We start from the raw sequence: 11,928 nt of genomic DNA on the forward strand, positions 1-11,928 counted from the left end.
GATTGTGAAGAACACGGTTCAAGGCCGTCTCTGTGACACCTTCATTCCGGCGTCCAGCGATAATGTTGACCAGAGAGACACAATAAGAATAAAGGCTGTATATTGTAAGGCCCCTGTAAGCGGCACATCCACTAATCAGAGCCCTTCTGCCGTAATGGGAAAGTCAATAGCTGCATACAATCAGTAAACAAATTCTGCTATTTTTAAAAAGAGCCTCCGTCTCCATTTTAGTGCCGGCAATTTAAATTATTCTACCGTGTAACACCTTAATTGTATAAGACAAAGACGATGTCGAGAGCACAAAAGAGACATGAGAGGAGCGTAATTTCTGTGCTGCCACGCAGAGATGACATGTGATAAGCATTCAGCGCCGACCGCTCCGCCGATACCCAATGACAGTTTGTAGTTAGTCGCCATAATAAGGCTGAGACAAACAGTTTGTCTTTAAGCTGTTGTGAATGTCAGCCTCTTAATGAAGATAAAGAAATGCCGTTAGGAGCATATCAAAGTCGGGGCTTGACGAATTCTCCTGTTGGATTTCATCACTGACAGTTAAACGCGGTTTTCATGTTCAACGTTTGAACATTGTGGGTCGGCTTTCAAAGATATCGATTGTCTGGAGAGACCTTTCTAATCAACTCTTTTATATGAGAATGTTGGAATTGTCTATTCATTATGCTGTTGGTAGTGACATATGAAATCTTAAAGGGGCTTTGTGGGTTTTAGCTCGTCTCTCCAAGCTTGGAGACCACCTGTATGTTTGTGTACTGCTGAAAGAGGACAAAACTGGAGTTCAGAAGCTACACAGTTTTACGCCTTCTAGTGAATAGCAAAACTTGGTTCATGGTTGTTATGTAATCTTAAGGCGATTGATGTGTAGAAAAGAGGAATGTCCTGGCCTTACTTTCAGCTTCTATTTAAAAAAGACATACATCAATAATGAAAAGAAATCTATTCTTATTGTGCTGTTTTTAAAATAAGAAAAACGTCTTTCTTAAAGGTGCAGTCTGTAATATTTGCTATCGCCATCTCTGTTTGACATAACATACGCTGTAACTGTTAAGTTAAAGGAACAAATTGTAAGTTGGGAAAATATGAAAAATACATTAAATCAACTAAACTGCAAAACATTTTTTACACATCGGCTCTTTGAAATGATAGAAGGTTGAGTTATTTGCATATTCTTATTCAATTTACATTATGTGATTTGTTTAGAAAACTAAGAGTTTCAATATACAATGTTAAATGGAATGCAAAACTTTGAAGCTCAATTTCTCCAAACTGCTCAGAATGCAGATGTGGTGACAAGTCAAGTCAAGTGATGTCAGAAGGACATTTCCCACAAAAACGTTCCCAACAGCTCAACTTATAAATCATTAACATAGACTTGCCATTATAATCGGGGCTATGGCAAAGTGAATATTTTAATCCATTTGATATCCTCAATAACTCGATGTGTTTTGTTTATTTTTAAATAAAGGTAACAGACTGCAGCTATAATACACGTCTTATCGTGGAACATTTTTTATTTCTTTAAGAAATACCCCTGGTCTACACAATTGTTGATGTAATATTTTGGGATATCTTTATATTTTGGAAATGCATCTGATCACCATCACAGATGGTCATAATTGAACACATTACTTGTGGTGCACTTCAGTTTTAAAACTTCAGACTTCAAAAAAGTTCTGGAAGCCCCAGATGTGCTCCTACTCGAACATGCTTAACCTACTCTCTCAGAATGACTCCATGTCTTGTGATTTTGTGTTAAGTAACATGCCAGCGTGAGGTTGCTCGTTTTTCAGACATGTTTCCTGCGTGCCGCTGTGATCACGAAGATGAAGCAATAAAACTTTAGAGAGTCACAGCATTGCTCACGGTTGCTGTGATAAATGTGTGTGTGAGGGAACAGGTGCGGTCCCATCCCAACCTGGCCAGACAGACGCTCTCGCACATGACTCAACGCAGAACAGAAAACGGTGGCGTGACTGAAAGCCTTTACATACCACACACACCCCCCATAGAAAAAACATGCATTGCATTCATCCTACACACTCGACAACATAGTTCAAAGAACTACATCGAATACAATGACATTCCCATGCTATGGGTTGTTTTCGGAAAAGATTAAGTCAAGACTAGACCTTAGTTAGATTAATACTTTTAAGTAGTTTTTACAAACATGCGATCTTGAGACAAAACAATGGCACTGATGTATTTTATAAGATATGTCAGTGCAAGATATTGTCAGCTACGACAGCGCAAACATGCATTTTAGTCTTAGACAAGGTTTAAAGGGTTTCTTTACAGGAGGAAATTCGGAAGAATGTCAGATCTCACTCACGATTTACTGCCATAGTAGGGAAAATAAATACTACGGGAGTCAATAGTGGGTGAGATTTGACAATCTTCCAAATGTCTTCCTGTGTGTTCAGCAGAACAAAGAAATGTATACAGGTTTGGAACAATCTGAGGGTGAGTAAATGATGACAGAATTTTCATTTTTGGGTGAAGTCCCTTTAACCCCTGTCCAGTAGCTAGGTGTTGAGGAGTGGGCCATCGGGTGACTAAAAGGAAAGAGTGTTTGTTAGTTTTTAATCACGCTTACAAGCTTGTAACATATATATATCAAGGAAGAACATAGACTTAAATATCTTCTCAACGCACAAAAACCCTCTCGCGCCGCAAACTGCATCAGGCGCAGGAACAATATGTCTATTTACTCTCAACGGAATACAGACAGACGCACAGCGTGAGACAGACGTACACCATACCTGGCAGGTGTGCGTGTGTTTGCGCGGGCGACCGGCAGCGTTGGTGGTGCCTGAATTCAGTGTTTTCATCCGGCTCAGCCATGCGGAAGAGGAAACCTTGAGATGCAGCGCGCCGTTGTGTCGAGATGACTTCCTGCAAATAGAGACACGGAGCACACACGGACCAAAACATGACCAGATCAGACCCGCTCAAACATTACAGACCATGACTCTCATTTCCTCTAAACAACGAAAGACAAAGTAAAATCATATACATTATGACTTGAATGTAAAGGATGCCCTGCTATTATTCCACCACAAAGCCTGATAACAAGGCCTTTAATCCCATAATAGATCTGTTGGGTTTAGGATTCAGGGCTAAATTGTTTGTGCGGGTGCAGTGACGGTGTGAGACCGCGACCCCATGTCGAGCTGAATGAACGATTTGCGCGGCAGCTGAAGAGTCCTTCACTCTGGAACGGGTGACCGCGAGAGCAGCTGTCTCCACCTCACCTGCTGCTGGGAATGTGAATGACCGCCTGGTCGAAACTCAAAAAAACCAATAGGGCTGAAATTGCTTTAGATTGATGACACGGGGCTCGAGGTCTTTCGTTGCCCACAATAACGCATCCAATCTGACAGCAGAATATAATTCAAGGGCACTTTAAGGGTGACCTCTAAAGAACTGCAGGAACCTCTCTGTAAACAGCTGAATAAAATAGGGTGAGGTCCATCGAAGCACTTTGAACTTGCTAATGTTGAAGACCGACGAATGACATCGCCATTACCCCCTTCTCCAAATGTTTGCATTATCTCAACAAGTTTAAAGAGCCGTGACCTCCCTTATACAACAAAACATTTATATATTAGTCAGACCATCATGGTAATGGTTCACACACAAATACCGTGATGTTTTCAAATGTACGGTATGGATGACATACCATGGGAAACCATCATGGCAAAACCCATTGTACATTTTTGTTAAGAAAAATCTGTATAATAATCTTCATTCTTGATATCGGACGTGAATGCAACCTGCGCTGAAATCTCAGACTGGACAGAGTAGATCCGTCAGTCACGAGGTCTCTGCAGAGATGAGCAGTGGTGGACCGCACACATCTACGCCAGAAATTACAGGAGAGTGGCTCGTCGTGTAGAGTCTTAGCCGAGACTGTGCCGTGAGTCCATGGATGTTTCACGGAGCACCTGTTGGCCCGTGTGTTTATCTGAGCTGGATCCTCTGCGTGTCACAGACACGACAGAGCCTAACTCTGGAAAACCCGAAGCGCGGCAGTAAACCTATAAACAGCTAAAAGGGGATTTTATTAAAAAAAGAAAATGTTCAAATAAAGTGCTATTTTTGATTGACAATGCTTGTTTAAAATAATATCAGAATACATACGATTAAATAGCCTACTAATAATGCGCATTATAGTTTTCCACCAACAGCACAAATGCACATGGTGACATGCAAATTTCCAAGAAGTAGGCATGCATTAATGCGCGCAGTGTCACTGTTGCTTTATTGTGACACGAGCATCAGACACGCGGAGAATAATAGATAACATTCACCGGCCACTTAGCAACAAACACGACATCATTCGCCATGACCTGCACGCTGCGTGTCAGAAAAAAACACCAGAGGGTCCTCAAATGTCTTGAAATAATGAAATCATAATGTGCACGAATAAGATCATACAAGGATGTAACCCTGTTTTTTTTCATAAAGCTGAATGATGCAAAAAAAAAGAGAGACTAAGAACTGTCTTCGTGGGTCCCTAAAATGCACCTGACACTGGACTTGACACTTTATAATGAACAAACAAATAAAAAAGATGACTGCGGGACTGGTTTTTGAGTGGTTTAATCGCGTAATGTCAACAATTATTCAAAGCTGTCATGTCGTAAAATTGCACTTTCTCGGGAATTGCAGGTTCATTGTCCACGTCACCACAATGCGCGAACATTTGTAGCCTATACTGGTGTTGGGTGACCTTTGTTTTGGCCTAAAACACAATGCATATAGGCCTTCACAAATGAAGGAATTGTTTGGCTATGAAGAAATGATTTAGCAAACCGAGAGAAATAAAAGCTTTATAAAAGCCCACTTTCTTAAATCATTGAACTAATAAATCCTTCGATCGAAGACTTGTCTTCAGTTTTCTCTCAACCTTAAAAGCAAACCGAACACACCATCAGCAAACTGCAATAATTGTTCTGCTTTATTGAGGACGCACAAAGGAGTTAACCTGCTTCACTGCGCTTTGTTTTGCGCCAAAATGCGTAACAGCTCAAATATATAAAGACATTCTGCTAAACCCTTTCATACAGGACAAAACAACACAACACACTGCTACTGCATGCAAATAGATGTTGACGTATTCTTCAAGCAGCCGGTTTTTGCTCACAGCCTCGAATCATGTTGTGCTCATTGAACATGCTTGAACCTGTCAACGGACATAACAGGCATTTGTTTTATTGTCAAAATCATGAAGTGCGAAAACACGCATGCAGGAAAAATACTGCTGGTCTCGAAACACTTTTTTTATAAACCAAAAAAACATTTCATCGCAAAAACAACCTTGAGGAGTGACGTCCTATATGGATAGGATGCGAGTTAGATGCGTATTTGTTTTGACTCTCTCGGAATTGTTAGGGGGGAGCAGTTTGGGGTGATCAAGTGAAGGACCTGTAGTAGAGAGGGATTTAAAATGAGCCAGATTAGTTAATTATCCACAAATGCGCTTTTCCTCTTAAGGGTGGAGACAAATTAATCCCAGCGGCAAGCGACAAAAATTCTCCCTTGAAACCTCCAGCCCTGCATTTGTACGAGTGTGGGGCTTTTGGAGCTGGCCAGACCCTTTTACTGAATAGGTCCCGATTAATCATTCATCTTGTGTTGTTTAGCGCTGTGATGGATGCATATCGTCACTCGTGACAATAGATGCACCGCGTTTTGTTCTTAGCAAATAAATCATTCACATTGTTTAAGGTACATTGGTCAATCTAATGACTTGTAATAGGCTCCTAATTACCACAGAAAAGTGCTCGGCGGGCCGGAATGCATTTAGATTTGTCGAAAAATCTCTCATATTTTTTTAAGAGCTTTACATTCTATTATGTGGTACAGTTATAATAATACAACCTCATTCATAAATATGATATCCAGTTTTTATTGAAACGCGTATTTAATTTGACAAATTAAGGTTCAACAAATGTTGTTAATTATATTTACAATTTAATACTATAATTCAATGTTGATGTTATTTATTTTATGTGAAGTCTGACATATGAAGGCAGACAGAGGTCAACAGAACGGAAATAAAGGCAAAGTGAAACCTAGATATGAATTCCTATATCATATGCATTACTGTGCCTAGTCTGACAAGAAATGCATTTCACTTTAAATCTTGATTTTATTTCCATTGCACTCTGAATTGACATGCAGTGCGCATACATTCATGTCTAAATATGTAACCTAAACCTCTGTGAGCTCGAGTCCAATTTGTTTATGCTGAACAGCCGTTTAATAGTGTTAATTGTTCCTCCGTCAATTTGCAGTGATTGCGGAAATCAAGCGATTTTCGAGACTCCACCGCTCGTATTTGAATAAATTGTTTTATATTCCCCAGCTCTCTCCATAGGAGGGAATTTAAAGCAAAGCGCTCTGGAGTAAATTGCATTCAGGCTGACTGGCAGCGTTCAGCCTCTATAATGGAGCATTATTTGGTCATTTTGAATACTGTAATGCACAGCGTTTCGGTGGGGCCATTCTAAAGAAAATTGCTTTAACTTTTAAAAGGACAGCGATTCACTACAAAGCAGGCCATTCTTACATTATGTCATTACCCTTAAATGTTTTAACAAGCAGCGCAACACACCGCTATAATGCATTTATCTTTTTGTATTAAAAGAAATACTGGGGAAGGAAAAATGAAATGATCAAGAATGTAAAAAATATCGTCTAATTGCTTCATATTTGTTCTGCATCCAAAAGCAGACACTTTTTCGTCCCGAGCTTTTAGGATTAAAATCGAAGTTTAAAAAACGTTTTTTAAAGTTTTTTTTAACGTATTTAAAAATGTCCTGGTTTTGGGGGGTCAAGCGCTCGCTCGCGGTTCTAAATGTATTTAAAGAAACCGCTAGGCTGAGCGCACCCCAAACTATACCCTACAGTACATAGCCCCAATATCCCTCCCTCTTTTCTACCTCTCTCTCTCTCTCTCTCTCTCTCTCTCTCTCTCTCTCTCTCTCTCTCTCTCTCTTACACACACAAACACACACACTCGTCTCGCAAAAAAGTCTAGCACACCTGTTGGGAGATCAGTCCTCTTCGTCCTCTTCTTCCAAATTGTAATCTCGTATTTCGGTGACTTCTCCTGTTTTGAAAATAAGGCATGTTTTTACATTTTGTTTTACTTTCAAAACTATATATCTTAAGTACATTTAAAATAACAAAAATCTCACCGTATGACACTAATCGCTCCATGTTACGAAGAAAACACAAAGCCGCTAAATATGACCTCATAATAACGAATCCAAACGAAATGTTTCCGTACTTTTATCAAACCCAATGATCATAAAAAATAAATAAAGCGGATTGCATTCAAGTTGACACCGCGAATGGTTGCGCGTGTGAATCTTTCATTTAAAGCATACGCGTCTGCGTCGACAAACACACAAATAAAGTATTATATGCTATCATGCGTAAAATCGAGATGAGAAGCTTACCGCTGCAAGATGCATGTATTAAATAGCAACATAAGATGCGCGCTATAGTCTGTGCGGGAATATACTGCGCCTTGATGGCCATTATATATAAAACGTTGAAAAATAGCTGATGGCTTATTGCTTGACAGTAGGATCAGTGCCCCAGTCGTTGATTGACGTACAGCTTTAGTATTTCTGTCGTGGTCTCGTCGCTTATTGGTCGGACGCGTCGCGGCGCGCCATCAGATTGGCTGCGCATTGCAGCCAGCTGTACTTCAAAGCACGCGCTCACTATACATCTCGAGTAGAGAGAGAAAGCTCGAGCGCACTGTCCCTCGGTCACACTGCAACACTGACCCATTGTTCCCTGCGAGGCTTAAAAGAGTTGCTCTTGGAAAGGGCCTGGATATGGCTACGTCTATTCTTGGGGTAAGCGCCGTTTCATTTTGACTTTGGACAGAGACGATATCTTTAATTCTCTCCCTTCTTTAGCAGTAGCGTTGATTTTCAGTGTTACGTGTCATCAAACTTTTCAATGACTTTTGTTTACATGCTTCTAACTGCAACCAAAAAAGGACAAAAAAAAAACTTACCCAAAAACATGTTTGTCTTTTACAAACCCACATGTGTTCTGGTGCGTAATGGAAGCTCAGGGGGAAGTCAGAACAACTAATCTTGTGACATAAAGAACTCAAGAAAAGTTATTGTGCTGTAAACAATATTGCCTAAAGTAAAAGGTTTGTGTTATTCGCGCTTGTCAGTGTCAAAACAGACATTTCTTTATGATGGATTGACATGACAACACTTGCGACTCTGTTTAAAGTTCAAAACAGCTCAAAACATGACTGTTGCGCATTTATTTGACTAACCAACAACTGTCTGTCTTGTGTCTACAAACTATATTGTTGTTCATTTTCTCCTTCGCTTACTCCAGGCATCTTTAATCCTCCTGGTATTGTGGCCTTGTAAAACTAACGGTGCTGTTTAGTGTGTTGACAAAATGTTTCTATGCTCTCCTACGTTGCTTTGGATAGAAGCGTCCGCCAAATGAATAAATGTAAAGTTTGCAGAAAATGTCCATTTTGGTAATAGACTGCAGGCTATATGTGCTTGCAAGTCTGCTTTGGTATATTAGTAAAAATCTTGAACTTTTAATCCACACAGGAAGAGCCGCGGTTTGGAACTACCCCTTTAGCCATGCTGGCCGCAACCTGCAACAAAATCGGCAACACCAGCCCCCTCACGACTTTACCTGACTCCAGCGCGTTCTCCAAAGGCGGATTTCATCCCTGGAAAAGATCCTCGTCGAGCTGCAATTTGGGATCCAGTCTGCCGGGATTCGCGGTCGCGACGAGCCGCAGCTCCTCGGGATTAACGACCACCACCGGCACGGGCAACAGCGCTTTCTGCCTGGCGTCCACCTCGCCCACGTCCTCCGCGTTCTCCGCCGAATACAGCAGCTTATTCTCCAACACAGCGAGCGTTTCCTCGCAGGAGTCGGGACAGTCCGCGTTCATTTCCAAAGTTCACTCGTCGGCAGAGACTTTATATCCGCGGGTCGGCATGGCGCACCCGTACGAATCGTGGTACAAGTCCGGCTTTCACTCCACCATCTCGGGCGAGGTGGCCAACGGCGCGTCCGCGTGGTGGGACGTTCACACGAATCCGGGCACGTGGCTCGAGGTTCAAAATCCGGCGAGCACTTTGCAAACTTCGCTGCACTCGGGAACGCCACAAGCCATCCACCCCCAGCTCAGCGGCTACAACCCGGATTTCTCCAGCCTCACGCATTCCGCGTTTAGCTCCACTGGCATCAGTCCCACGGCATCCCACCTACTGTCAACGAGCCAACACCTGTTGACGCAGGAGGGATTCAAAACCGTGATCCCCACGTACACGGACGCATCTGCCACGAACGCAATGATATCAGGTGCCAGCTCTGGCATAGGCACCTCGTCCAGGTCGTCCAGGAGATACTCCGGGCGGGCCACGTGCGACTGCCCGAACTGTCAGGAGGCAGAGCGCCTCGGCCCTGCGGGTGCCAGCCTGCGGAGGAAAGGACTCCATAGCTGTCACATCCCGGGCTGTGGCAAAGTCTACGGTAAGACGTCTCACCTCAAAGCGCATCTGAGGTGGCACACCGGCGAGAGGCCCTTCGTGTGCAACTGGCTTTTTTGCGGCAAAAGGTTCACCCGGTCAGACGAACTCCAGAGGCACCTGCGCACTCACACGGGGGAGAAACGATTCGCTTGCCCGGTATGCAACAAGCGCTTCATGAGGAGCGACCACTTGAGCAAACACATCAAAACACACACCGCTGGAGGTGGAGGCAAAAAGGGCAGCGACAGTGACACCGACACGAGTAACCTGGAGACGCCCAGGTCCGAGTCGCCGGAACTGATTTTAGAGGGTGTAAACCCCCGGGTCACGGTGAAAGATCAGTCTCCGCACCACGAGTCCTGAACATGATTTATGAAAATGACCTCAACTCCATTTTCCTCGCGGCTGAATCGAGAAAAGCAAACGGGTCTGGAGTACGCGCATATACGAAAACTTTCAGTGTTCTGCATTTCTTCGCAAAACGAGGCGATTCTTGGCACGCGAGGAAACAAAATCAGTGCAACGCTGTTATTTCTACTCAAGCACAGACAAACACCTCTCCTTTCAGCACGATGCGGTCTTGCCGAGGCTCGGTGTTTGGACATTTGGTTTGGATCAATGTGGGAGCTAAATAACCACGGCTGCCGGCGTGAGATAATTCTGTACATATATCCACAAAAATATGTTATTTTTCCCTGTAAATGTTACTTATGATTGTTTTGTGGTGGATCCTGAAATTCAGGGAATTTTCTTTCCTTTCGACGCACTTTGTGGATGTCAGTATGTATGTTACACAGCTATTTAAAATTCATTTAACCTTTCCTTTACATTGCTAAAAATATATAAATGTTTAATTGTATAAAGTCACGCTTAAGGCTTTCATTTTGTAATTAAAGGGATGTAAAATCTAAAGCTTGGCTTGTCGAAATTATTTGATTGAATTTGCTATTTTCTTACGGATAGTCGAATCTAGAAAATGTAAAAAATAACCATTGCATTTATTTATATTTTAGAAAAACGAAAAATAAGTATATTCACAAAATATCAATAATTCAGCCATGATTTGAATTCGTGTTCCCAGTGGGATAAATCAACAGTAAATGCCCCGAAAAGGCTTTTTTGTCCAAATGAAAACCTTGTTAAATAGTATTAATTATGACTTGGAGCACATCGCAGCCCCATGTGTCTTGTATTTGCGATTAGGGATTCGTGTCTTATCAAATATCTAATTACTCTCCGCGACAATCATTTGTTCAGCGGCTCTTTATCGCACATTTTCCGATGGGACGTGGTGACAAAGGACCTCTGAATATTTATTTGAATCGCTCAAATTAACTGCTTAAATTTGCATGTCAAACGGAAAATGTCCATCCAAGAGAGAGCTGAAGGCATAAAGCATCGTTTAGCTTTTATAAAACACTACACTTGATTTGGTGTTATGGGAACACTTTTTTTTCCCTTTCTTGCCTTTTCTGGAAGACACTTTTGAAAGGAGAGATGGGGAGAGGCCTTATGCAAATGTTGAATTTAAAATGCTCTCGCAGTCAAACGGTCTCTGGCTGTTATTTGAATATCAGTGGCCCTGTACTGAAAAGGTTCAAGGATGCTCTCTGACTTCTTTGTGTTTATCCAGCGCAGCGTCCGATCCCACAGAAAACCCCGGCGGAATAATTACAGCCCGAGCCGCAGTCTGGGAACTTGTTAGAGCCAGACGCCTTTTTGGGGAGGGGGGGTTTCAAGGTAAATTGACCAGAAGGCAATAGACTAAAATTATTTTCATTTCCTTTTGTGAGGTGCCGAACCACCAGTGGCCTATTCAGGGGAACAAATACACAAATGCAAAATTTAAAGTCCATTAAAATTTAACGACCTCGTGAAAAACTTATAACATTTGGCAAAAAACGGATGAACAAATAAATAAACATTTATTATTTATAAGCAGCCTAATAGAATTGTAAAGCTCAATTGTCAAATAACCCGGAATTACTAGAAAAAAACCATAGTTTCAAGACGGAAACGAAACATTTAAGCAGTTGTTTTCCCTAAATAGCAGGTGCACAGTAAAGCAATAAGTCTTTTTTAAATTAATGTTGGATGCAACGATTTTATTGCACACAATTCAAAATTTGTGTTACGGAAATGAGCGCTATTTGGGCGTGAAGGCATTCACGAGCACGCTTTACAATTATATGGTCCTATTAAGATTTACAAACGGGAGCTTATACACGGACAAGATCTAAGTGGTTTTCGGTCTTTGCGCCCGGGGATGCGGACAGTAGCGCTGTCACTCACGACCTTTTGTTCGCGATTTCCCGGAATGCCCTCTGACTGCGCGCGAGGCAGAAGTCAGCTTTGTTTCCGCGCG

General features: G+C 42.1%; 1 protein-coding gene across 1 annotated transcript; it reads left to right on the forward strand.

Moving 5' to 3' along the window:
* Positions 1–7,775: 7,775 nt before the first annotated feature.
* Positions 7,776–10,472, forward strand: sp9 (sp9 transcription factor). The gene is made up of 2 exons (XM_079464955.1): positions 7,776–7,892; positions 8,628–10,472. Exons 1-2 carry the CDS (start codon positions 7,872–7,874, stop codon positions 9,924–9,926), a joined length of 1,320 nt encoding a protein of 439 aa, XP_079321081.1. The 5' UTR covers positions 7,776–7,871; the 3' UTR covers positions 9,927–10,472.
* The last annotated feature ends 1,456 nt before the right edge of the window (positions 10,473–11,928 follow it).

This window comes from Barbatula barbatula, assembly GCF_947034865.1.
Source record: "Barbatula barbatula genome assembly, chromosome: 9".
Lineage (NCBI taxonomy): Eukaryota > Metazoa > Chordata > Actinopteri > Cypriniformes > Nemacheilidae > Barbatula > Barbatula barbatula.